This window comes from Thalassophryne amazonica, chromosome 20, assembly GCF_902500255.1.
Source record: "Thalassophryne amazonica chromosome 20, fThaAma1.1, whole genome shotgun sequence".
Classification (NCBI taxonomy): domain Eukaryota; kingdom Metazoa; phylum Chordata; class Actinopteri; order Batrachoidiformes; family Batrachoididae; genus Thalassophryne; species Thalassophryne amazonica.
The window spans coordinates 42,952,273-42,980,123 of record NC_047122.1 but is presented as its reverse complement, the minus strand read 5'-3'; the positions used below and the strand labels follow the sequence as shown (position 1 = coordinate 42,980,123).

The 27,851-nt window shown below is 39.9% G+C and overlaps 2 protein-coding genes, 1 long non-coding RNA gene and 1 pseudogene across 3 annotated transcripts; 3 read left to right on the top strand and 1 right to left on the bottom strand.

The window, feature by feature from the left end:
• The first annotated feature begins 339 nt into the window (after nucleotides 1-339).
• Nucleotides 340-13,212, top strand: bloc1s4 (biogenesis of lysosomal organelles complex-1, subunit 4, cappuccino). The gene is made up of 5 exons (XM_034160536.1): nucleotides 340-699; nucleotides 8,112-8,183; nucleotides 9,900-10,001; nucleotides 11,275-11,409; nucleotides 12,251-13,212. The coding sequence occupies exons 1-5, from the start codon at nucleotides 385-387 to the stop codon at nucleotides 12,347-12,349; spliced, it is 723 nt and encodes a 240-aa protein (XP_034016427.1). The 5' UTR covers nucleotides 340-384; the 3' UTR covers nucleotides 12,350-13,212.
• LOC117501619 lies at nucleotides 926-14,490 on the bottom strand. The gene is made up of 3 exons (XR_004558051.1): nucleotides 14,360-14,490; nucleotides 5,570-5,574; nucleotides 926-937 (listed from the first exon to the last, which is right to left on the bottom strand). It is a non-coding gene; the product is annotated as an uncharacterized LOC117501619 (long non-coding RNA).
• On the top strand, nucleotides 14,416-19,783 carry LOC117501618 (nuclear transport factor 2-like). Its single transcript, XM_034160537.1, has 5 exons — nucleotides 14,416-14,531; nucleotides 18,780-18,900; nucleotides 19,018-19,089; nucleotides 19,184-19,282; nucleotides 19,491-19,783. Exons 2-5 carry the CDS (start codon nucleotides 18,796-18,798, stop codon nucleotides 19,605-19,607), a joined length of 393 nt encoding a protein of 130 aa, XP_034016428.1. The 5' UTR covers nucleotides 14,416-14,531; nucleotides 18,780-18,795; the 3' UTR covers nucleotides 19,608-19,783.
• A 2,773-nt stretch (nucleotides 19,784-22,556) lies between these two features.
• Nucleotides 22,557-25,059, top strand: LOC117501503 (annotated as a pseudogene).
• The last annotated feature ends 2,792 nt before the right edge of the window (nucleotides 25,060-27,851 follow it).

The following is a 27,851-nucleotide window of genomic DNA, read 5'->3' as shown; positions in this document are numbered from 1 at the left end:
TAAATTTACCTCATTTTGGAATAAGGCTGTAACATAAAATGGAGAAAATGTGAAGCATTGCACTGTAACTAAAATAAGATAAAACTTATGAAAAACAGTAGAAAATCAGTTTTAAGATCGGTCTTTAAAGTTTCATTTACGTTAAGAGCATTACATTATTTTTTAATATTTAGTGCTGTGCCTTTACAATAAATTAGAATCGCATTTGCTGGATTGCATTTCCTTCAATTAGTTATATATATATATATATATATATATATATATATATATATATACACACACACGAAACAAGATATTTGCTTGTTTACACGTGGTGTTTACGGTGTTCTGGTCAGCTGACCAGACAAACACGGAAGTGGATGAAGCAGAGAGCCAGAGGGAGACATGATGGAGCAACACCGCTTTGACAGAGTCGGCCTTCTGTCGCCTCTAGAGGAGTCCAGCGCGGAGATCAGCAGAGACAGCGGCATCGTGTCTCAAAGTGCGAGCAGTCTGTCCATGGTCAGCGAAATTCTGAGCAGCGGAACCGTGTCGCAGAGTCCCAGCTTCGGCGCAGCGGCGGCTAACGTTAGCCCTCAGAGCCCGTACGGAGCGGCGGAGCCCGGGACTGCCGAGCGGGACGATCCGGAGCCCGACCAAGACCTGAGACACACCGCCCTCAGCTACTCTGCCTACATCAGAGCCAGCGCCGGAGAAGAGGTAAAAGTTGAGCAGCGTTACGCTCATTGTGATGGTTTTTTTATTAAAGCAAAGCTGCGTACTCAGTCCTTCCAACAGTTTGTTTGTAATAACTCAAAAACAATAAGTGCGATCAACTCGTAGCTCAGCAAATTAAAAATAAAAAAGCAGATGATTAAGATGAAGTGATTCAACGGTGGCTAACTTCGATACTCCACATAAAATCGAAAACGCAACTTTGTGTTGCCTATGTAAAATCCTATACACGTGACTGCCACCTGCTGGTTGGTTTGTGCGTGTTTTATTGATTTCGTTCAAATACAGCTCGGAGTTTTAGCTAATAACTATTACAGCAGCATACCGAAAATGCATTTGTTGGTTTCTTAGCTTAAAACTTGATGGCAGTCAGGCAGGATGTAAAATGAGACACATTCTGATTTACTCCCAAATGTGATAGTCGCTTTAGAAGTGCGCTGCACATGTCCAGGGTCCGGATGCGTTCTAATCTTAATATCTCAGCTGTCCAGCAATCTTGCAAATTGTTTTATCTGAATTGGGCTAGGGTTGGAATAAAGGTTAGGGTTGTATTTTAATTTTTGCGAAATACATTAAAAAATGTCAATTTAAACAACATATCTGCTTGTAGATTGCACTTTTGTTCACTTCCAGAAGTGGTCCAGTTCCAGAGTTGTTCTGATTCGGAAACTGCTTGAAACAGTGGCATATATTTCAGTCATTCAAACATTTCACAAAGGTTTATAAATGGTAGAATGTTCTGTCCTTTAATGTATAATAGTAATAATAATAATAATAATAATAGTAATCATAATAATGTTTGCCCAGGTTGTCCCAAAACTTGATTAAATCTATTCCAGCTCAGTAGCATTAACTTGGCCAGTACTTACATTTTATATTTTCTATCTTTGCCTGTTTTTTTCCTGATCTTCCCCCAAAATTTAACTGATTCTGTTCCAGGGTAGACCCAATATTCGTGTGTTCCCTGAAAATTTTTATTTATTCAGTTTTGGTAATTTTGCTGACAATCCAGTAAACAAGTGGCTCAAAAATATGTTCATCAGAGTAAATGGTGATGAAAATAATTATTTGCATCTTAATATTGAACAATATTTATGATACATGTGTTTGTCTGTGACGGTCAGCTGACTCAGCTGCTGTTATGTCGGAGTTATCAGTAAGTGGAGATGCGTGATTCCAAGCAATTTAGAAAGATGGTGAGTGAGTGAGCTCTGCAAGTTAACAGAGGCCTCAGTGTTTTAGTCCTGGGTGTTTGCAGAGCCTCAATCTGCCCCCCTGGCAAACAGTAGGTTGGGTTTGGGGGGGGTATGCGAATCACTCTGTTCATTGTCCATTAAAAATTCATGGTCAGAGGGAAGACTGATAACATAAAATGCATTTATCTCAACAGTGAGTCTAATTTAGACCGTTACCACCCGGAACCCATGACTGTTAATGGTTTTGGTGATATTTACTACTCATTCTGCACAGTAAATCTACATTCATGAACAAGACTACACAAAGACAGGGCCTAAGCACGTGTAAGTGCAGCTTCTCCTAAACCATTTGGCAGATTTCACTGAAGCATCACACTGTGGGAGCACACCACATACAGATATGAGTTCTGTTCCAACATCTTCAAGGAGAAAGATGTGCGTGAAGGAAAATAATCTGGTCTGAGGTCTTCATATGGAGAAAGTTGGACTTATTAAAATGCATAATGCATCATATTTTCCAGTTGCATGTGCAGAGGATGACCAGTTTTTTAGTTCAGGTATTTCATCACCAAAGATTTACTCCCACTGATAGATAACACATGCAAGAAACTGGTGTGGCAGAGCGGCATTTTGTGAGATTACTCAAAGATCTCTAGTTGTTGGTGTTGTTGTTAGCGTTGCTGCAGCCATGTTGCTCTGTGCACATCTGTTCCTGTTAGAGCTTAGACGCTAGGCAGAGTAGAAGAAATGGCAAGATCTGCAAACATGTAGAACTGGAGTTGCATCAGGAACGGCATCCAGTGTAAAACTTGTGTCAAAATCCCAGTGTGGATCGCCACCACATCTGTTGTGGTAACACCAAGCAACTAGGGTCTTTCTCTCTCTCTCTCTCTCTCTCTCTCTCTCCTCTCTCTCTCTCTCTCCTCCTCTCTCTCTCTCTCTCTCTCTCTCTCTCTCTCTCTCTCTCTCTCCTCTCTCTCTCTCCTCTCTCTCTCTCTCTCTCTCTCTCTCTCTGTGTATATGTTCTCCACTCAGATTGCAATAGTCCATCATTTACCTGTATTTTGATCCAAAAAGATCCAAAAAGCCTAGGACCAAAAGTTATATTGGATCGGTTCCCACTGACCAATAGCGTTAGAGCTTACTGCCAACAGCTAGCCAATCAGAGCACGGCATACGAAGGTCAGGAACTAGCTGACAGACGCTGGTTGAAAAAAATGGCAACAAACATGTCAACAACAGCAGAGAATTGTCTGCCAGCGAGGTTTACTGAGTTCACAGAGGAGGAACTGGTGGAAATATTGAACTCGAAGGATGCCAGAAACGTTATATTGGACTCGGCTATGCCTCGTCCAATGTAACCTTTCTTCATCCAATATTTCTCTATGTTGGACTCCTTACCATCCATTATTTGTATAATAAATATATATATATATATATATATATATATATATATATATATATGTACACTCAACAAAAATATAAATGCAACACTTTTGGTTTTGCTCCCATTTTGTATGAGATGAACTCAAAAATCTAAAACTTTTTCCACATACACAATATCACCATTTCCCTCAAATGTTGTTCACAAACCAGTCTAAATCTGTGATAGTGAGCACTTCTCCTTTGCTGAGATAATCCATCCCATCTCACAGGTGTGCCATATCAAGATGCTGATTAGACACCATGATTAGTGCACAGGTGTGCCTTAGACTGCCCACAATAAAAGGCCACTCTGAAAGGTGCAGTTTTATCACACAGCACAATGCCACAGATGTCGCAAGATTTGAGGGAGTGTGCAATTGGCATGCTGACAGCAGGAATGTCAACCAGAGCTGTTGCTTGTGTATTGAATGTTCATTTCTCTACCATAAGCCGTCTCCAAAGGTGTTTCAGAGAATTTGGCAGTACATCCAACCAGCCTCACAACTGCAGACCACGTGTAACCACACCAGCCCAGGACCTCCACATCCAGCATGTTCACCTCCAAGATCGTCTGAGACCAGCCACTCGGACAGCTGCTGAAACAATCGGTTTGCATAACCAAAGAATTTCTGCACAAACTGTCAGAAACCGTCTCAGGGAAGCTCATCTGCATGCTCGTTGTCCTCATCGGGGTCTCGACCTGACTCCAGTTCGTCGTCGTAACCGACTTGAGTGGGCAAATGCTCACATTCGCTGGCGTTTGTCACACTGGAGAGGTGTTCTCTTCACGGATGAATCCCGGTTCACACTGTTCAGGGCAGATGGCAGACAGCGTGTGTGGCGTCGTGTGGGTGAGCGGTTTTCTGATGTCAATGTTGTGGATCGAGTGGCCCATGGTGGCGGTGGGGTTATGGTATGGGCAGGCGTCTGTTATGGACGAAGAACACAGGTGCATTTTATTGATGGCATTTTGAATGCACAGAGATACCGTGACGAGATCCTGAGGCCCATTGTTGTGCCAACATCCAAGAACATCACCTCATGTTGCAGCAGGATAATGCACGGCCCCATGTTGCAAGGATCTGTACACAATTCTTGGAAGCTGAAAATGTCCCAGTTCTTGCATGGCCGGCATACTCACCGGACATGTCACCCATTGAGCATGTTTGGGATGCTCTGGACCGGCGTATACGACAGCGTGTACCAGTTCCTGCCAATATCCAGCAACTTCGCACAGCCATTGAAGAGGAGTGGACCAACATTCCACAGGCCACAATTGACAACCTGATCAACTCTATGCGAAGGAGATGTGTTGCACTGCATGAGGCAAATGGTGGTCACACCAGATACTGACTGGTATCCCCCCCAATAAAACAAAACTGCACCTTTCAGAGTGGCCTTTTATTGGGGACAGTCTAAGGCACACCTGTGCACTAATCATGGTGTCTAATCAGCATCTTGATATGGCACACCTGTGAGGTGTGATGGATTATCTCAGAAAAGGAGAAGTGCTCACTATCACAGATTTAGACTGGTTTGTGAACAATATTTGAGGGAAATGGTGATATTGTGCATGTGGAAAAGGTTTTAGATCTTTGAGTTCATCTCATACAAAATGGGAGCAAAACCAAAAGTGTTGCATTTATATTTTTGAGTGTAGTAGTGCTATGTGACTAAAAAGATTAATCCAGGTTTTGAGTATATTTCTTATTGTTACATGGGAAACAAGGTACCAGTAGATTCTCACAAATCCAACAAGACCAAGCATTCATGATATGCACACTCTTAAGGCTATGAAATTGGGCTATTAGTAAAAAAAAGTAGAAAAGGGGGTGTTCACAATAATAGTAGCATCTGCTGTTGATGCTACAAACTCAAAACTATATGTTCAAACTGCTTTTTTAGCAATCCTGTGAATCACTAAACTAGTATTTAGTTGTGCAACCACAGTTTTTCATGATTTGTTCACATCTGCGAGGCATTAATTTTGTTTGTTTTGGAACCTAGATTTTGCCTGTTAACTAGTGTGCTTGGGGTCATTGTCTTGTTGAAACACCCATTTCAAGGGCATGTCCTCTTCAGCATAAGGCAACATGACCTCTTCAAGTATTTTGACATATCCAAACTGATCCATGATACCTGGTATATGATATATAGGCCCAACACCATAGTAGGAGAAACATGCCCATATCATGATGCTTGCACCACCATGCTTCACTGTCTTCACTGTGAACTGTGGCTTGAATTCAGAGTTTGGGGGTCGTCTCACAAACTGTCTGTGGCCCTTGGACCCAAAAAGAACAGTTTTACTCTCATCAGTCCACAAAATATTCCTCCATTTCTCTTTAGGCCAGTTGATGTGTTCTTTGGCAAATTGTAACCTCTTCTGCACGTCTTTTATTTAAAAGAGGGACTTTGCGGGGGATTCTTGCAAATAAATTAGCTTCACACAGCACTTACAGGTAACTCCAGACTGTCTTTGATCATCCTGGAGCTGATCAGTGGGTGAGCCTTTGCCATTCTGGTTATTCTTCTATCCATTTTAATGGTTGTTTTCCATTTTCTTCCACATGTCTCCGTTTTTTTGTCCATTTTAAAGCATTGGAGATCATTGTAGATGAACAGCCTATAATTTTTTGCACCTGCGTATAAGTTTTCCTCTCTCCAATCAACTTTTTAATCAAACTACGCTGTTCTTCTGAACAATGTCTTGAACGTCCCATTTTCCTCAGGCTTTCAAAGAGAAAAGCATGTTCACAGGTGCTGGCTTCATCCTTAAATAGGGGACACCTGATTCACACCTGTTTGTTCCACAAACTTGACGAACTCACTGACTGAATGCCACACTACTATTATTGTGAACACCCCCTTTTCTACTTTTTTTTTTTTTTACTAATAGCCCAATTTCATAGCCTTAAGAGTGTGCATATCATGAATGCTTGGTCTTGTTGGATTTGTGAGAATCTACTGGTACCTTGTTTCCCATGTAACAAAAAGAAATATACTCAAAACCTGGATTAATCTTTTTAGTCACATAGCACTATTATTATTCTGAACACTACTGTGTGTGTGTGTATATATATATATATATATATATATATATATATATATGTGTATATATATATATATATATATATATATATATATATATATATATATATATATATATATATATATATATATAATATAAAAAATATTGTTGTCAATAGAAATAATCTAAATGCTATCTGAAGTTGCTGAGGAGTGTGTGTTACACAGGTTGAAATGAAGGGTTCAAAGTTCATCTTCTGTTTAGTCTGTAGCTGTAACTGAATAACTATACTTTTTTGCCACATGTCAGAGTGCTTTCGATCAATACGCCATGAGTTAAAATGTCACAAATAAAGAAAAAGAATAGAAATCCACACTTGCATACCTTGTTTCTGGGGAGGTGATGGTCAAGTGGTTAAGGTGTTGGGCTTGAGACCAGAAGAGCCTCGGTTCAAATCCCAGCCTGACTGGAAAATCACTAAGGGTCCTTGGGCAAGGTCTTTAACCCCCTATTGCTCCCGGTGTGTAGTGAGTGCCTTATATGGCAGCACCCTCACATCGGGGTGAATGTGAGGCATTATTTGTAAAGCGCTTTGAGCGTCTGATGCAGATGGAAAAGCGCTATATAAATGCAGTCCATTTACCATTTATTTGTTTCTGGTATAACGGGGTGATCAGGACGCTTCAACACAGAGCCCTACAGGTGCTCACAACTGCAGAGGGAAGGGCTAAAGAACAACAACGTGTCCGGAAAGCCCTCACAGTATGTGGGTACCCACGATGGTCCCTGGACAAAGTGCGGAAGTCCCAGAGAACAAAGAGACCAGATAGACAGGAGACGGAGACAAGAAGAAGAGTGTCTCTCCCTTATTTAGCAGGAGTAGGGGAAAAACTACAGAAGATCTTCAGACAGCACAAAATTCCAGTTTACTTTAAACCGGTTAACACCTTGAGACAGAAATTAATTCACCCTGAGGTCATGATCCCTAGTTACAAACAGAGCAATGTAGTGTATTCTATCAGATGTCAGGAAAACTGTAACGAACACTACATAGGTGAAACAAAGCAACCTTTACACAAAAGGCTATACCAGCACCGCAGAGAGGGCGCCAGTGGACCTCAGTCTGCAGTTCACCTCCACCTCAAAGACACTAACCACACGTTTGAGGACAAGGAAGTTAAAATATTAGCCAGAGAGAAGAAATGGTTTGAGAGAGGGGTTAAGGAGGCATTCTTTGTGAAACGTTTGAAACCCAGCCTTAACCGGGGAGGGGGTCTGAGACACACTTTATCCCCTGTTTACAATGGGGTACTCAAAGGAGTTTCAGTCTTTTGTTCATGGTAATGAGTCATTCACGTCATCAAGGGAGCCATCAGAAAGGCATCCATCCCATCATTAGAGGGACAGCTGTCCTGCTATTAGGTGTGCTAACTACAGCACAATAGTTGCTAATTAGAGCTATTGTTTAGCCACTAGCCTATAGCAGTCTGCCTCTCAGTAGGAGGGGTCTGGTTAGGTTTAAAACTCCAGCTTTTGTTGGCTTCTGTTTTATTCTTCTCTACAAGAGTCAGACAGAAGTCAGACTTCCAGAGCAAGAATTTTAGCTGAGGAAGCTTCTGAAATGAAACGTCCTCGCGTCAAGCAACCCAGTCCAGTCGAAGATTCAAGCTTCTCTACTTCTGGTATAAAAGCTTTTGTAAGCGTGCATGTGCTCTTATACATCCTTTTCTATATTTTTTCTCCAGATCCTTTGCTTCGAGAAGAGCTTGGAGGAAATGCTGACTAGAGTAGATGAGTTTGTTGGCATGCTGGATATGGTGAGTTTGCTCAGGATATTAATTTTTGAGGAGTAAAAATTAATAGTGCATCCAAAAAGTATTCTCAGTGCTTCACCTTTTTCCACATTTTGTTATGTTACGGCCTTATTCCAAAACGGATGAAATTCATTTTTTTCCCTCAGAATTCTACACACAATACCCCATAATGCCAACATGAAAAAAGGTTTGTTTTTTGACTTTTGCAAATTTCTTTAAAAAAAACAACAACTAAGCAATGACATGTACATAAGTATTCACAGCCTTTGCCATGAAGCTCAAAATTGAGCTCAGGTGCCTCCTGTTTTCACTGATCAGCCTTGAAATGGTTCTACAGCTTAATTGAAGTCCACCTGGGGTAAATTCAGCTGATTGTAAATGATTTGGAAAGACACACACCTGTCTACATATAAGGTCCCGCAGTTGACAGTGCATGTCAGAGCACAAACCAAGCATGAAGTCAAAGGAATTGTCTGGGGACCTCCAAGACAGGATTGTCTCGAGGCACAAATCTGGGGAAGGGCACAGAAACAGTTCTGCTGCTTTGAAGGTCTCAATGAGCACAAAGGCCTCCATCATCCATAAATGGAAAAAAATTTGAATCCACTACAACTCTTCCTAGAGTTGGCCAGCCGTCTGAACTGAGCGATCGGGGGAGAAGGGCCTTAGTCAGGGAGGTGACCGAGAACCTGATGGTCCCTCTGTCAGAGCTCCAGCATTCCTCTGTGGAGAGAGGAGAACCTACCAAAAGAACAACCATCTCTGCAGCAATCCACCAATCAGGCCTGTATGGTAGAGTGGACAGACGGAAGCCACTCCTTAGTAAAAGACACATGACAACCTGACTGAAGTTTGCCAAAAGGCCCCTGAAGGATTCTCAGACCATGAGAAACAAGATTTTGGTCTGATGAGATAAACATTAAATTCTTTGGTGTGAATGCCAGGCGTCATGTTTGGAGGAAACCAGGCACCATCCCTATAGTGAAGCATGCTGGTGGCAGCATCATGCCGTGGGGATGTTTTTCAGCAGCAGGAGACTAGTCGAGATTGAGGGAAAGATGAATGCAGCAATGTACAGAGACATCCTGGATGAAAACCTGCTCCAGAGCGCTCTTGACCTCAGATTGGGGCGACAGTTCAGTTTTCAGCAGGACAATGACCCTAAGCACACAGCCAAGATATCAAAGGAGTGGCTTCAGGACAACTCTGTGAATGTCCTTGAGTGGTCCAGCCAGAACCCAGACCTGAATCCGATTGAACATGTCTGGAGAGATCTGAAAATGGCTGTGCGCCGACGCTCCCCATACAACCTGATGGAGTTTGAGAGGTGCTGCAAAGAGGAATGGACAAAACTGCCTAAAGATAGGTGCACCAAGCTTGTGGCGTCATATTCAAGAAGACTTGAGGTTGTAATTGCTGCCAAAGGTGCATCAACAAAGTACTGAGAAAAGGGTGTGAATACTTATGTACATGTGATTTCTTAATTTTCTTTTGTTTTTTATAAATTTGCAAAAATTTCAAAGAAACTTTTTTAATGTTGTTGTTATGGGGTGTTGAGTAAAATTTTGAGGGAACAAATGAATTCACTCCATTTTGCAATAACACTAACATAACGTGGAAAAAGTGAAGCACTGTGAATACATACCGGATGCACTGTAGGAATGCACTTTTTGTGATGTGATGTGTTCCTGTTCACACCCTTTTCTGTGTTCTGTTCAGATCCGTAACGATACCTCCCAGATAGTGAATGAAAATCTACCTCAAATCCAGCAGAAAGCTGAAGAAATGAGACAACTGTACAGGCGAATTGACAAATTAGAAGTAAGTCACGTTCAGCGGTTGAGTTGATTTAATCAGATTTTTTATTTATTTATTTATTTATTTTGTGTACATCAATAATTATTTTGGTGTTTTGCTGATTGATATTTGGTCCAGTAAATTGCAACTTCCAACCAAACTGAGCTGCAGACTGCATTAACAAGAATGCTGCATTTAACGTAACATGTCCATTATGTCCTTTTTAAAAAAATAAAATAAATTCCTAATTATCCATATAAACATGGAGATGATGTTGAAAAGTAAAGAATGCTTGTTTTTAATTTGTGATATTTAACTTTTTTCTTCTTCTTACCATTATATCGGTTATGTTGTGTTTATTGTTGAAATAAGTGTAATAAATTTCCTTAAATATTCTTTATTTTATATCTGTGCAATGTTACAGTATATTTGATTTAAACTTGGAGAACTGAAACCTTCTCTGCATCCACTTTCAATGCAGCCTTTTATATTGCAGGGAAGTGACAGGAACCAAAATAAAGATAAAATAAAAAACAATTAATAATAAAATGTGCTATTGTACAAGGAAAGAGCTATCTTGTGTCAGTCCGTCCTCCTGATGATGCTAAAAAGTATTTGTGTCTAATTGAGTTGATTACTGTTTTTTTTTTTTTTTTTCACCAACAGCAATATAAAAAGTAAAACTATAGACTTTATAAGACTTAAGTATAATAGGATCCACTGCCATCGATCCAGACAGGAGCGATATGTGACTCTGCTGTATTTGTTACTGTGTTCACATTCATAGATATACAGAAGATCAATGTTGGCCATATAATATATGATCTAGAGGTTTGATGACATAATGCACCTGACTTATACCAGGCGACGTGTGCAAAAACACCTGTAGCACACCCATAGTAAAACTTTAAGACAACCGTGGTATTTCCAAAAATCAGTAGTATCACGGAATGTACGACAACAGTACAAACTCAGCAGGAACGCGAGGGATTACCAAAGTATTATAAATGTTCATGATTGGGGGGAAAAAAACAGCAAATATCTTGAAAATCCCGCCACAGTTTAAAGAAGACCACATGGACACCCTCCTGGACCCTCTAAGCTCCTCCAAGGTAACACATGATGAGTGTGACCAGGAAGATGTTCAGCTGAGGCTGTTTAAGGTGTGAAACAGTTGAGTCCTGTTGTGATTGTAGCCGGTGGACACAGGTTGCTCTCCACTCACACCCGCTATAATAAAAAGCTGCTTATGCTGCCGATGCCGGTGTGTCTTCATGTCCTTCTTGTGTGTCTGCAGGCTTTTGTAAAGATGGTGGCAGAAAACGTCAGTGCCATGGAAGAGCAGGTCTCACAGGCAGAAGGAGAACTAGGAACACTGCCGAGTGCTTTCAAGAAGATCCTCCGCACGATGACTGTCCCAGGCTTCTTAAACGTAAAGGTTTTTACATGATATTAAGCAGTGGTATGAAGACAGTAACAGCTAAAGAAATATGACATTTTGACATCAATAACCTCGACCTTCACCCAAATGATTGACATTTGGCTGACCTTGCCAGGGCCGTTCTGGAATCTACCCAAGTGTGTGCCACATTTGGTCCAAATCAGACTAAAATTAAAATTCTTTGACCCTTTGCCAAAATGATTTTACTCCTTTATTATTATTTTATTTTATTTTATTTTATTTTTGTTTGCAATTTCAGGGCCAGCCTTCATTGACATGCCAAGTTTGGTAGAAATAAGCTAAAGGACCTGGGAGGACCAGGCCAAGAAACAGGCAGACATTGCCTTGACCCCAGTCATTGACCTTTGACAGATTTGGTTGTGCTGGGGAATTGAAGAACCCACCCAATACGTGTGTCAACTGTGATGCAAATCAGAGTGGAAAAATGTATATTTTGATATTTGGTAAATTTGATGTCACCTGGGCAATTCCAGAACTCGCCTACATCGAGTTTTTTGGGCAGAAATTATAATTTGGTGTTTGACACCAAAGCCTTGATCTTTTTCAGTCTAGTGAACATTGGAGTAAAGGAAAAATATGTATCATAATTTTGACCTTTGACCCTTGCCAAAATGAACACCTCAGATGAGGAGCAAATAAACACTTCTCAAATCATAGGATGCTGATATTTCACAGGGTGGAACAGAGATCAAAGGAATCAGAGTACAAAATTAAGGGGTTTTTTTTGTTTGTTTTTTGTTTTCTTTATAATCTATCACAGGCTACACATATTTGTTTCAGTTCAGATTAATTTGTACGTGTTTGCTCGCAGAAACCAGCCAGCCCAAGAAGACCAGCACCACATCAGCGTCAGGAGACTCCAAATGTGTTCAGGACAGATGATTATTTCACGTCACAGCCAGAACAGTGACACACGAGGACATTTCAACACGTGACTTCTGACCTCAGAGGCCCGCTGGCTGGTAGAGTTCCACTGCTGTTCACTGCAAAAGGATTCATCGACGCCACAGCCTCAACGAAGCAATAGCAGTCCTTCTGAACAAGTCGCTGGAAGTCAAACGCGTTTATGACATTCAGTTTTTGAGTGTTCTTCTTCCGGCAGCACTGAACTGTAGCAAACTGACTGACTTATTTTTTTTTTAAGTGCCTAAGAGGTCTTGTTTTTCAATAAGTGTGCAGAAAATAAAAATGTGAGCAAGGATGGAGACGTGGGACACTGAGAAGATGATACAATAACAGGAGCTGTACAGATCTTAAAACTTAAAGCTTTTTTAATATCTATATATCTGAAATTCCTATTACTTTTTTTATTAAACTAAGAAAAACCTGCATGCTGTTCTAAAAACATCTGTATTTCTAATATTGCATCGGTCTCTCCAAGCAACAGCGATCTCATTCCATTTGAACAACTGATGTCTTCCAGCGCTTGAGAAACGTCACTGTGTAGCTGCCTCTGGGTGACGGGTGCTTATAATTAAAATGGAGGCTGTTTCTTTTTCGCCATGCTAAAGACGAGATGTTTGTGCCTCAAGTGAAGCTCGTAGATCAAAGTTTGGACCAGTGATGATGAATCTGTGATCCAGTATTGTAACAATAATTTGACACACCTTCATTCTATTAAAACTATTGAACCACATGATGCTCCACCCCACCCCTTCAAATAAGGTTTAATCAGCTGTCATTCATTAGTTGCCAAAGTAGTTCAAAAAGAAGATTTTCAAGTTTATTATTATGAATGTTTTATAAGTAATAATTAAATTTGATTTCTGGTAAGTGTTGTTGGATTTCTTTTGTTTGTACAGTTACAGTGGGGATAAATTTGACGGTATAAACCCAAAATGTGCAGAATTTCAGACGAAAAAGTGACATTTTCTACAGGTTTAAAATATAGACTGGCATCAGAGTGAATAATGATGTAAACTTAAACTTCAGTTGTTGCTTTAGCTAATATTAAAGATGATCCATTAGGTTGCTATGAAAAGAAATTGTTGAAATATCTGCATGAATAATATTTACAAATTTAAAATAGTGTGCTGCAAAGGTGAAACGTTCACAGAAGACAAGCGTGTTGTCATTACACCGTTAATAGCATTACAGAGGTACAAAAATGACAGTATAAATGAATGCATAAATAAGTTATTGTAGAAATATGGAAAAAGCCCACATTCATTTGGTTTGTATATAATTTATTACTTCTTCCAAGGAAGTAATGTGTTCACCAGTGTTAGTTTCTTAGCAGGATAACTTAAAAATAATGAACTGAGTTAGGTGAGCAGATGGGTAGTGTTCAGAGAAATAAGTGATTTAATTTTGGAGGTGATCTGAAATATATACTGAAACAGATCCAGAAGAATATTTGGTACATTGCAACATTTAACTCAAAACGTTATGAGAGGATGTTGAAAATGGGAAAGGTTGGCTAAATGTACAAAATGAGGGATTTAATTTAGAATTTGAACAAGAAAATATTTTGCATCAAAGATCCATAAGATGTTTTAAGCCAGGAACACTTTATTCAAAAATGTATAAATAATAGGTCAAATTTTGTAAGCAGATGACTAATGTACTAGAAAATAATTCATGTATTTTTTTAGTTGATTTAGAACATATTCTGGATTCTGGATCCAGACAAATGTTAGAGACATTGGTTTTCTTTTACATTGAACTCAAAAGGTTGTGAATGTATCTTGATGGAATTTTATGCGCATAATTCTGAGGAAACAAGGCTTGGTGCATGACTGATCTGATTCTGTTCTGTTTCATTCTGTCACCTTACGTGGTCGTAAAAACCTGCTTGGTCTAAGTAACCAGCTGATTTGACCTCTCAAGGAAGCAAACGGGAACAACACAGCCTTCTTGGGAAGAACTCACAATTAAACCTTGTGCTTTAAACCTCTAAAGCCCACCTTCCTCGAAGCACCAAAGCTCACGCATGACCTTTGATTTTATTGCTGTTCCATTCCAGGTCAATAGGTGGCGGTCGTGCACGTTTCGTTAGACGCTGAACAGCACACGAAGGAGGAGGCGGGAATCGTTTTGGCAGAACCTCGTTTTGACTTCTCTCAAAGTCTTGTTTGGTTACAGATTGCAAAGTAAGATTCAGATATTTTCGACACTGTAGCACGCCTCGCTGAGATACTTGGTGTTTGTTCAGATGTAAGAGCACGTTTTTATTCGACAGGATTATGATTAGAAAATTAAGACGAGTGGTCATTTCTGGGAAATGAGAGCATAGTGTTTTTTCCCCCCTTAAATTCACCTCCACTTCTTTCTAAGACATAAACTACGTAATGTCAACTTGTCTCTAGTACTTTTCCTCGTTGCAGTTTTTTATTTATTTATTTATTTATTTTGAAGGACACTAGTAAATGGAAGAAATATCCGCTAACATCTCAGAAAGAACTACCGTGAATGCGGTGATGCATTCGCGTGCTGTTTGGAAAAAAGGCAATTCAACAGTTTTTCCGAGTTTAGACCACCACAAATAAATTCTCATTCTACGTGATTGTTACAGTGTAGGTATAAATATACCCTCTCAGATAAGCATTTCTTTTTAAACTTTAATTTGTTGACATTTAGAATAGCAGCTCGACTTTTAAAGGGGTCATATTGTACAAACCTGGTTTATAACTTGCATTCACATTCAAACATGGGAGGGGCTGTTGCCAAATGGCTAGTACACTTGGTTTCAGTGCAGAAAGTTCCTAGTATTACGGTCGTCTTTGTGCATGTGTCATTTCGGAGAGTCAGCAGTGATTAATAGATTATCGCCTCGTTTCTACGTAAAATTGCACTTTGGGGTGATTTAAGAGGTTTTAGTTTGTCATCTGATGGTTTATCACATTATTCTCTTTGATCGGTTTGGGTGTAAAGTCAAGACTCGGATGCGTGGGTGTCGCAGTCTGATCGGTCCCCCCCCCTTAAGTTATGAAATACTGCATTTATGTGGAAGTGAATGTTGTACAAACGATTCAGCGTTCTGTTGCTGAGATAGATAATGTCTGGAGTGGCATTTTAAGCAGAAACAAGGTGATAATTGGTTAATCGCTGCTAATGCTCCAAAATGACTCGCAGTGACGGCAGGGGGACCGATCAACCCCACCCCTGCCCATTTCTCCATGTTAATGTCTCCATGGAGTGTTGTCAGGAAGGGCATCCGGTGTAAAACCTGTGCCAAATAGACATGCAAATCCACCTCGGATTTGATGTGGTGACCCAGATTGAAAACAAGGGAGCAGCCAAAGGAACACTATTCACCTTCAAAATATGATTAGATATACTTTATTGATCTCACAGTGGAGAAATTATGTTTACACTCCAGTTACCTCAGATAGCAATTAGTCCACAATTATTACTTGTTTACCGTAATAATGGCACACATCAGAATTAAAGACAGCGTATAGACATTTGACAGTGTTTATGTGCACTAAATTTGAAGAAGTCCGTTATCCGAATTGAGGCAAGTGGGTGAAGGTCACGCAGCAACCCTGAGTTGGGGGAGATTGTGATTTATGTTAAACTGGTGATGGTAAAAATAAGATGTTCGAGACGTCAAATCAAATGGGATTGTTTGTTTTAGAGCAATATTTGTTGTTATGGAACGTTTGCAACAACCATGACATTTTCCATTTTCAAATTTTAAAAAGTGATGTGACATTACAACATTCTAGAGCCTGACCGATATGGATTTTTTGACGCCGATAACGATATTTTGATGAAAAAAAAATGCAGATAATCAATAAATCGGCTGATTTGCCGATAGCCGATAAATCAGCCGATATTATTATAATTTTTTTTAAATGAATAAAATGTTCTTTTTTGGACACTTAAAGGTATGAGCTAAAAGCTGAAGCTTTGTCCTCATATTGATTAACTTTATAACAGAGAAGAATTTTCAAGTTCAAAAAATGCAATTGGAGCAGTTAGGGGGCTATTCAAACGGCCAACTAGTAAGATATCACTCCTGGAAACGATCTTTGCCATATCACGTGAGGTAAATCTGCCTTATGATTGGATTTTGGAAAACCATGTGACAGAGAACCAATTCCGATTGGACTCACATTGCGCACGTCATCACACATCTTCTATGAGGAGTACCAAGATGGCCAACGGTGGATCTATAGTCCGCGGAGTTAACTTTTCAGCAAAAAAAAAAAGTAAGTTTCTATCTCATATCATTAATAAGTTATATACAATGTAGTAAAGCTTGGTCCTAGCCGTCGTATATGACAGCGTCGGCCACAGAGGGTTAATGGCGAACGGCAGTAATTCCCAGAACCCTTCTAGACGACCAGTGAATCTAAATGTTTTCGACCTAGCAGTAAACAAAGTTTTTCATGCTACATAACGTGTGCTTAATAAAAAGTGTGACCGACGCAATGAAGCACATTTGACACATTACTACATAAACTGAGTTAATCAAACTGAGTTGAAGTGAAACGAGAGAAATGTGGGGTGAATGTAATCTCAGAGTTATTACAAACAACATCCTTATAAACTTACTTGTATGCTTTTGTCAGCCGATCAGTGCAGTGTGACGGCGAACTACGGGGGCCGGTGATGAACACATTTAAGCAGGGGTGTAAGCAGCTCTCCATTGAATGGAGTCAGACCTCCATCTACTGGACAAACGGTGCAAGGACATTTTACATTGCCGACACAAACATTATTTCAGTAACTGTTCTGTTTATGAGAAATTATCGGCGTTCTATCAGCAAAATTTTGGCCGATAGTGAGTAGTTTGAAAAGGGCTTATATCGGGCGATAATATCGGCCGGCCGATATATCGGTCAGGTTCTACAACATTCTCTTGGATTTTTTCCTATGTTCTATATTCACTTAGCATATCTGAATGTGTTGGTGTTTTTAAGATTATTTCTTGTTTTAGAAGTTTTTTATGAAGAGGTATTTTGTTTTGAAGGGAAAGTTCATATACATTTTATATTGTTGTTTTGCATTATAAGTACAGAGAAATAAATTGCTGGGGATAACACAATAAAGCAAAAAAAAAGAAAAAAAGAAAAAGAAACAAACAAAACAATTATTTCTGTTGTGATCCTGAAATAGAAACTTCATATATGGTTCAAAAGGAACGAAAAAGTGACATTGTTAATTATTACTACTACTTCAATGATTATAAGCAAATCAATCACAAAAACTATAACAAAGAAGTCATGTCTTTACTGTAATGTATATTTTATTATAGTGGACACTGGGTAATGTATGTCCAAAATTACAAAATTTAAGTCTGTAATTAATGCAGATTTTCAGTCTGGAATCAACAAATTATTACAGATCAGGCAGGCCTGGAGTCAGTAACAAAAACAAACACATCAGAAAAATAAGGTTGGGTACAAAATGCTCTGGAAATTGAAAGTTCACAAACAACTGAGCTTTTAAGGAGCCTTTAATAGATTTGACACCAGGCTGTGACATTGTAGTAATAGTAATAGACAGTCAATTACAGCTCATTAAAGCCACAATTAATGCAAATCTTAATTTTATGAAAGTTAGTGTGAGTTGAAATTACAATCTTAGTTCATTCACTTGCGGTTTATTGTTTCAACACCAGAGGGGGCAAGTCAAGCAGAATGTTTTTGGAACTGTTAATGACGTAATGAGGCCCCATTTAACAGTCGTGAGTTTTTGCTACAGAAAAAGACACATTTAAAATGTTCCAGGAACACTTTCAGTTTTGCCATCACTGTTTTAAGCATCCTCTCAAAGTTCCATAATTCTTTTTCACATTGTCTTCCCCACTTTTAGCCATTAATTTTGCAACAGTGGTAAAGGTAGGCGTTAAAGGTCAAAAGACAACAGCCTGTAAGGGTTGGTGACTGATTAATATGGAAACCTCTGGCAGAATTTGCATACATGCAACATTATTTAAGGACATCAGGACAGTTCTATAGTAACTGAATAACAATGATGGCAAAATATGGCTTATTTTAGCTTACCATAAAAAATTTACCCTTATTGTAATTCCTTTACTGTAGAATTACTCTTCATCTTATTACACTGTTTTTTCTTTTACTATATTGCCATCCATCACAATGGTCCAAGTTTCATTTTGATGTTGTTCACTATTATTGCTGAATGCATGGATCACCATTTGACATCCATTAGTGTAAATAATTGCATCTCCCCCTCCTCCCCCCAATAAACTGCATTTATTCAGTAATTCTCTGGGTCATCTTAAATTTTACATTTATGTGTTATGTATAAATCAGATGAGAAAAGATGGTAAAGAAGTATTGTCTTGTACAGAAATTTTTTTAGAAAACCCAAACTATTGTATTGTTTCCACAAACGAAGTAATGGCACGATTCTTTTCATTACAGATCTAAAGCGTCACACATGGCTACAGTGAAACAAATTTGGCAAGACATCGGCGAAGGCTTTGTCCAAGCATATTATAACCAGTTTGATAATACTGATAGGACATCACTTGGTAACCTTTTTGTAAGTCTTCGTATTTTTGATGGTGCTAACATAAGCCAGAACTTCTAAATGTGATGCTAGTTTTGAAATTCTGAAAATGTTTTCACTATTAAAAGATATGCATTTTCACCATCTTAGTCTAATGATGCCTGCTTAACATGGGAAGGATCTCCTTTTCAAGGGAGAGAAGCCATCACATCCAAACTAGCAGTAGGTATCCTTTCTGTCCCACTGAGTTTTAGTGACTTTTACAGCATTTTGACTTGTCTCAGCACTTCTCAGTGATGCTTTTCCCGTTCCACAGAATTTACCTTTCAAGCAGATTAAGCACGTTATCACAGAACAAGACATCCAGCCCACAGTCGATGGATGCATCCTCATTATGGTGTTCGGACAGCTAAAGGTGAATTGGTAAATTTATTGGTGATCTTGGTTTTTAGCTTGTGCAGAGACCTCTAGGCAAAGGCTTTGGATGTTAGCAAGATGTAAGAAGCTACAAACTGTGAAAGGTTTTGCATGTTTAATCTAAACCGCTTTAAACACTTCTTATTCTAACTTGTTTTGTCATCTTTGGGCTTAGACCTGTGACTCATGACACCTTTCTTCAATAGGTTGATGGTGAACCACCAATGGCCTTCCATCAAGTGTTCATGCTGAAGGGTGAAGGCTGCTCGTGGGCTTGCACAAATAATGTGTTCCGTTTGGGAATACATAATGTACCAGCATAATGATTTGTTGCTTCATACATGATGACCTCAGGTTTGCATTTGCAAAGTGGTGGCATTGTTGGAAAACATACAGCATTCCTTCATTTTTGGAGTATATTTGACTGAATTTTAGTACAAACTCCATGTCAAGTAAGTTGGGTTCAATAAAATGTCAGTATGAACTATTGTTAACTGCCTTTTCTATGTGGGTTTTTCTTCTCATTGTCAGCTGTCAAAGATAAAACAAACTATTAAAGGTGTGGAAACTTATGTTGTAGATGAATGTCCCTGTTGGGGAAAAACAAAACAGAAAACTAGTTTAAGGTCAATGCGATTGTCGACATTCATGAAGGGATCTGCAGAAATATCATTTATGAGTTTCACTTCAGGATTATTTTTTTCTATCTGCTTATATACACTCTCTGTCCTGAACACAGACAAGAAATGGGAAGTGTTATGATTTTTTGTCATGATTGTGTGCCTTTTTTTGGCTTGAGACTTTCACTAACTTCACCCACTGGCATGTGCATTCAGACATCTATTTCAGCAGCAGATGTGCTCAGTCATATAGCTATTTTATAAAAAGACAAATAACTACTGTGTACCCTGAGTCTAATCTATAATCATTTTTGGGAGGCATTTGGACTCCTTTTTGTGAGAGAACATCCTATATACATTATCATGTCCAGAGTTTTCTTTACTGAAAATATTACTAAAGTGTACCATTTCCACCTAAACTAATTTTACAGAATGTTGGCAAATCTGCATTTGTAGCAATATGCCAATTTTTTCAAATGTGTGAAGGAATGTAATTTTTACTTAACAAAGATATCATGATTTCAGACTTTTGGTTTTAATGTAGTTAATCAGCATCACCCTGAAGAAGTCACGTTGTATTAGCTGGATGTGATATTCAGGCCCCCTGAATAGTGTGCAGGATTCAGTAGTCAATTAAAGAATCCGTGTTAGACCTGCTTATACTTGCAAGATGAAAAGCTTCTGATTGTGGCAGATTAACTAGTCTGCTGACCTTTTATGTTGACTCTTCCTGTCAGTGTTGGAAACTTCTAGGCTTCAGCAGTTTGTGAAGGCTCCCACTTACAGCAGTGTTTCCACAGCTGTAAGTGGGTATGTGAGATGTTTTCAGTTGTTGTCTTTTATGATTAATTATTTATTTATTTATTTTTTTATTTCATATCACTTTTCTGTCTGAATGATGAAACAGTTGTGTCATCAACATAACGTAGTGGACCAACAGCTCTGACAGAGCTCATGAGTTTGCCAGAGGTTCTGAGGTCACCCTCTTAGTCAAGGTGACTGAATATTGTCATTGGCAACCTAAATTTATCACGGCCCACTCTGTAGAACTCAGTTGTACCTGTGAAAGTTAGGCAATGTTGCTAGTGAAGACACATGTCCTGGAGTAATGATGACTTGCAAGCTCTTGGGCATTCATTCTGGTGTTTGGATTCACCATGGCCTAATTCATGGCTGGAGATAGCCTCTCATGGGTGCCTGTAAAAGACCTTGACAGTGTATTGTTGTAATTTAATTCATATTAGTTAGCATAGTCCTACATTCTTGTTCAATACTGCAACAACACTTACTTGGGGCTATCAGTCTGTTCCTATAAAAATTTCTTGGCACAGGAATTCTTGGATTTCTTTCAGTGTAGGCTAGATCTTATTAGGAATGCAGTCTCCTAGCCTGGAGTTACCCAGTCCTGGTCTTTGGGACCCAGAGTAGTGCACATTTTCTTTTTCTTTCTGCTCTAATTACATAATGAGCTACATCAGGTGTGTTTTTATTGTTACGTCAGATGGTGACTGGACTAACATATTTAACTAGACTGACTGAGAAGATCTGGGACAAATGGAAAACTTGCAGTACTTCAGGTTCAAAGCACCAGGATTGGGAAAAGCTGTCTTAGCCCATTGCACTGTAGTTAAGCTTGGAAAAACATTTGGAGTATCAAACAGTGGCCCTGACTCCTGATTAATTCTGGCTTAATTTGACACTGTCTCTAGAGAATTTGTCAGCGCCAGTTAAGGGTACCACTTGTTTTTAGGATCTATTGCCGTCTTTCTTGTTAACGCTCTGGTCATTACTGGAACCTTCAGTGTTGAATGTTAACTTTTTACTTACTGCTGCAGTTGTTCTTGTTAACTCTAAAACTGCTGTGGTAATGTGCCTGTCACACCATGACTGATCAAGGAAATGTATGAGGAACTGATACAAATTTTGAATGTTCACATTTGTCTTGAAGAAGTCCTTTTCCCATTCACTAACTGTTTCCTTGTCAGATGATGTTCATTGGAAAGATTTGTGCATGCTCAAAACTTTGAGCGGACATCGGGCGGAGAGCTTTCCCAGTGCCTGCACATTTGTTTACCGTTTTGTCCTCTACTTGTTTTTTACTTTTCTGATACTTATGCATTCATATCCTGTGGCTGTCTGATGCTTCTGAATGGCCAGAGATCATGTGTGTGTGGGGGGGGGGGGATTCAGCACAAGCAGAGAGAGGACCATTCCCAACACACTAACATGCAACATAGGCTGTTCATTTACCCAAGGTCAGATTTAACTAAAGAATAGACTGCTTTATTAGCGTGCTTGGTTTCAGTGCTGAAGGGTCCCGGTTCAAACCCCACCCCTGCCATATTTCTCCATGTAATGTGGAGTTGCATTAGGAAGGGCATCCAGCATAAAACTTGTGCTAATTGAACATGCAGATCCACCTCGGTTCTGCTGTGACGACCCCGAGTGAAAATAAGGGAGGGCCGAAGGGACTTAGTTTTAACTTCTTTTTTTTTTTGGTCTGGACATCAGACCACCTGGCAGATTCTCTTGGCAAGAAAGTGCAGTTATTTGCTGTTGGAGCCACACTGCATGCCAGCACAGTGAGGAGACGGTGTCATTGCACAAACTTATCAATGAAGTGTGATGGCATAATTTCGGAGCAAGCCGGATCCTATCCACATTTGCGTTCAGATCTCTGAATCCCGCTGGAATCCGGCTTTCCCCCCAGTGCACATATATGTCTTGAAACTGGAAAAATCATTCTGCTGAATGCACCTCGCTGTGGTGCCAATTGAAATGTGACATCATCTGTCCATCAGAGCCCCAAATTCACAGGAGACCATCAGATTACGCAATTTTACCACTGGACAAAATATTTAAATACGTAACTAATGCATTTGCTCTGTCAGTCACAGTGTGACAACACCTATAGACCTCTTTAAGAAATCCCATTTGCACCCGAGCATAGTGGAAAATTATACCCCTATTTCTAATTTAGTTTTTATAGATATGTGTTGGCACATGCACTGCAGTCGCAGGGTGCTATGCTAGCTTATCAAGCATTCCTAGGGTTTAAAAGAAGTCGGCAGGGGGTGGGTCCTTTGTGTTCTAACTTTGAGAAAATGTCTGCCTCTCTAAATTAGACAACCACCTCAACCAGTTGTGACCAAGTCCAGACTTGAAACTCACTTTGTGTGTGCGTTTATGATTCGTAAATAGTCTTGTTCATTTTATTCAGCTTAAGTTGCTTCCGTTTAAACGGAATGCTGAATTTTTGACTTTGGTCTTGCGTGTTGCCTTTTTTCCCCATTATTATTATGATTGTTATTATTAACCTAATAGCAGAAGTGGGAGAGTTGTATGACAAGATGGTACCTGTTAGTCATGTGATGATATTTTAACCAATCGTTGCCCAAAACAAAGTTGGCCAGAGTCTACTTGTCAACTCCAACTAGACGTTCCAGTCTGTCGGGATGCACAGGGCGCCGACACAAAATTACAAAGTAATCCTGATCATACGGGACAGGCAAAAACATCTTCACATGCCAATATGACGTCCCAGAATTCCAGGTAAGCAAGCACAGTGATGAGTTATGGACACGCTGGATCTAAAATGTTTTTAAAAGTGGAGTTATTCATTGCTAACAAGCTAAGCGAATAACTACTTGCCAGGTGTAACTGGGCAGGGCAGTCAAGTCTAGATTTGTGTTTACTTTTTGTTACCATTTTAAAAGGTCTACATTATATGAGGAGAGATGGCCTTTGGAGTTGCCGTTTATCTCTTAAAGAACAAAAAAAAACTGAGAAATAGGTTTTCCATTTCTTTGAGATTCACATTTGGGGTTGTTTTCATGCATGTATTGTGTATTTGAATTAAAGCAAATAACAGTATTTCTGTGTCCAGAAAGCCCAGGCTAGCACATCAGTTCAGTGAACAATCTTAAAAACAAGATTCTTCTTCTGTTTTATAGGTCCAAAGATTCCGTGAAACAACTTTGGCAACAGATTGGTGAATCCTTTGTAGAATATTATTACATGTTTGACAATAGTGACAGGAACACACTTGGCAACTTGTACGTGAGTTTTTCCAATATTCACCCAGTATGTCCTTGTTTTTGATACGTTACAAATGATTGAACACTGTTGTTTATTTTCCGCTTTCCTGCAAGACGTCTGGGAGCTGCAAGTGAGAACAGATGTTTGTGTTCTTTTAGTGTTTTCTCATCATTTTTCTTATATATGTGTGTGTGTGTGTGTGTGTTATTTATTTGAAATCAGTGTGACTGCTATACATTTTTTACTCTGGAGGCCAAAGATCTTCAAAAAATGATGAAACGCTCAAAGTAGTGACATTATCCAGGTCGACCACGTGTCGTGGACATTCTAAGTAGGTTGAATCAGGTCAACTGGACTTCTTTAGTTCCTTGAACATGTTTTGCACATCATCCAGAAAAGTAACTTTCCTGGGTGACGTGCAAAATGTGTTCTTGGATACCATGACCTGAATGACGGAGAATCTCCTGGGATTAGACTTTATACATTGAATTTGACTCAAATGTTGCCTTTATGCTGTTTTTCTTAGGCTCCTTGTGCTTGCTTGACGTGGGAAGGTTTGCCTTTTGCCGGGAGAGAAGCCATTGCTGTCAAGCTAGCGGTAGGTGTCCTCTATGGCCTGTTGTGTTGTGTGTTAATAGCAGTTCATTGTGGTTGCGAGTCATCTTCATCTCTTTACTACTTTTCAGTGACATTTCAGTCTCCAATCCACAGAGTTTACCTTTCAAGCGTATTAAGCACATTATCACAGGAAAAGACTGCCAGCCCACAGGAGATGGAGCAGTTGCCATCATGGTGTTTGGGCAACTACAGGTGAGTTTGAAATTTGTTTCTAATTTGCAGATGATTCGTGCACCTGTGTCACAGGGATTTGCGCGATAGAGAGGTGTCAGATTCTAAATTTGAAGATGTTCTGTATGTAAATGGCCTGTATCATTATTGTGCTGTTCCATCTGATGCAGATGATTAAAACAACTACTCATGTGACCTTTGTTCAATAGGTTGATGAGGATCCACCAATGGCCTTCCTTCAAGTGCTTCTCTTGAAGAGTCAAGGAACCTCTTGGGCTTGCACCAATGATGTGTTCCGACTGGGGATATACATAACATACCAACATAGTGAACTGGATTTGTTGTCTTATATGCACTAATATCAGGTTTGCTTTGTACAGCCCTGTTTGTTTAGGGGAGGGGAGTTGGGATGTGATGTAAAATGTGAATAAAGCTGAATGTGATGAGTTGAAAACTGTTTAAAACCCATACTGTATTTAACTGAAAATAGTAGAAAGCCAGGCTTCGTGGTTAGCACCACTGCCTCATAGCGAGAAGGTTCCAGGTTATCTTCTGGCCTGGTCCTTTCTGTGTGGAGTTTGCATGTTCTCCTTGTGTTTGCATGTGTTTCCTCTGGGTCCTCCTACTTCCATATACTTGCACATTTTAGTGAATTGGTGACTAAATTGACCGTAGGTGTGGATGTGTTTGTCTCTATGTCTGGACCCAGGGTGTAACCCGCCTCTTGCCCATTGACCACTGAGATAGGCTCCAGTCCCCCCCTCCCAGATGAACCTTAACTCAAAAGCAAGTTTAGAAAAATGAATGGATGGAATAGGACAAAGATGTAGCAAATTCTGAAATGGTGTTAGTTTTTGCTCTTGTATTTAAATACATATGGTTACTCTGGCGTCATATATAAAATAAGCATCTGTGAACATAATAAAATATTTTCAACAGTTATGTTTTTGTACTAGTTTTAATTAAACGGAGCTTAAATGATTTATTTTATTTATATATATATATATATATATATATATATATATACACACACACACACGAGGTCTGTGAGAAAAGTATCTGACCTTTTTTTTTTTTTTTTTTTTTTTAAACCATATGGATTTGAATCACATGTAATTGCGTCAGCCAAGCTTGAACCTTCGTGCGCATGCGTGAGTTTTTTCACGCCTGTAGGTTGCATCATTCGCCTGTGAGCAGGCTTTGTGTGAACAGTGGTCCACCCCTCTCTTCGTTTTTTTATTGCGAATAAATGTCTGAACGATTTGGAGCTTTGCTGCATCAATTTTTTTCCAGAAACTGTGAGAGACCTCCAGGTGGACACCGTTCGAAAAATTAATATGGCTTTCAGGGATGATTTTATGGGGATTAAACAAATTACGGAGTGTTACTGCCGCTTTAAGGACGGCCCACAACTGCTGAGAGCGCGGCGTGCTCCCAGCGCCGATCGACATGCTCAGACCCCGCTGAAACAACCAGATCATTTCCAACATGAAGGCTTTGTTGATCCGGGACGTCGTCTGACTTTCACAAAAAAGCAGGAGACGTGGACATCAGCACTTTTTCAGCACCTTCCACTGTTACAGGAGTTTTTTTCATGGAAAAAGAAGCGGATGAATGCGCCACTGTGCCGCTCATGGCACGGGACAAAACCACCTCGGTGTTGGTCTCACAGGACGGCTTTCAGATGGATTCCGGTTGCTTTCCAGTCGTGTGATTATCCGATTGTGATTGTGCATGAGCTGGACATACCCCAACATGTCCTGTGAGGCTTCATCACGGCGTTGCTTTGCGCCATGCGGCTCCACCGTGACGCGCAGTGGAGCCGCTCCTCTTTCCATGACAAAAACTCCTGTAACAGTGGAATGTGCCATTCATTTCTAAACTGGACGCTGTCTTGATGCAGTATGTCATCTGACTAGCACAGGAATTGTGAAAAGACGTGGATATCAGCACTTTTTCGGCACATTAAGACAGAGATGCGGAGGAGTTCCGCGTGTCGCGGTGGAGCTGCATGGCGCAAAGCAACACGGTGATGAAGCCTCACAGTACATGTTGGGGCATGTCCAGCTCATGCACAATCACAATCGGATAATCACACGACTGGAAAGCAACCGGAATCCGTCTGAAAGCCATCTCAAAGCCATCCTGTGAGACCAACACGGAGGTGGTTTTGTCCCGCGCCATGAGCGGCATGGTGGCGCATTCATCCGCTTCTTTTTCCATGAAAAAAATTCCTGTAACAGTGGAATGTGCCGAAAAAGTGCTGATGTCCACATCTCCTGCCTTTTTGTGAAAGTCAGACGACCTCCTAGATCAACAAAGCCTTCACATTGGAAATGATCTGGTTGTTTCAGCGGGGTCTGAGCATGTCGATCGACGCTGGGAGCGCGCCGTGGGCCGTCCTTAAAGCAGCAGTAACACTCCGTAATCTGTTTAATCCCCATTAAATCGTCCCTGAAAGCCATATTAATTTTTCGAACGGTGTCCACCTGGAGGTCTCTCACAGTTTCTGGAAAAAAATTTATGCAGCAAAGCTCCAAATCATTCAGACATTTATTCGCAATAAAAATCCGACGAGAGGGGTGGACCACTGCTCACTCAAAGCCTGCTCACAGGCGAATGACACAACCGACAGGCGTGAAAAAACTCACGCATGCACACGAAGGTTCAAGCTTGTCTGATGCAATCACACTTGATTCAAATCCATATGGTTTTTGAAAAAAATAATAAAGTCGGATACTTTTGTCAGACCTCGTGTGTGTATATATATATATATATATATATATATATATATATATATATATATAAATTTCAAAGAGACACATTCAGTTTTATTTATATTTTTCGCTGTTGGCACTTTTTAAACACATAGTGGAAACATTTAAAAGATCCTTTCCCTGGCTCTCAGACGTCTGCGGTCCTGGAATACTGTTTCCAACTTTAAATTTAAACTCAAAACCTTTGTGCTTCATCAAGACTACAAGCATTGCTGACTTGACCACGTGCTGGTGGGGGATGTGATGGTCTAGTGGTTAAGCATTGGGCTTGAGACTAGAGGATCCTCTGTTCAAATCCCAGCTTGACTGGAAAATCACTAAGGGCCTTTGGGCAAGGTCCTTA

What these genes read in the sequence shown, in the direction of transcription:
- bloc1s4 (XM_034160536.1), top strand. Translation starts at nt 385, where the DNA reads ATGATGGAGCAACACCGCTTTGACAGAGTCGGCCTTCTGTCGCCTCTA. An exon ending in TTGTTGGCATGCTGGATATG is followed by an intron (nt 8,184 to 9,899) that starts GTGAGTTTGCTC and finishes TGTTCTGTTCAG; the next exon opens with ATCCGTAACGATACCTCCCA. An exon ending in CTGTCCCAGGCTTCTTAAAC is followed by an intron (nt 11,410 to 12,250) that starts GTAAAGGTTTTT and finishes GTTTGCTCGCAG; the next exon opens with AAACCAGCCAGCCCAAGAAG.
- LOC117501618 (XM_034160537.1), top strand. Translation starts at nt 18,796, where the DNA reads ATGGCTACAGTGAAACAAATTTGGCAAGACATCGGCGAAGGCTTTGTC. An exon ending in CATCACTTGGTAACCTTTTT is followed by an intron (nt 18,901 to 19,017) that starts GTAAGTCTTCGT and finishes TCACCATCTTAG; the next exon opens with TCTAATGATGCCTGCTTAAC. An exon ending in CCATCACATCCAAACTAGCA is followed by an intron (nt 19,090 to 19,183) that starts GTAGGTATCCTT and finishes CCCGTTCCACAG; the next exon opens with AATTTACCTTTCAAGCAGAT.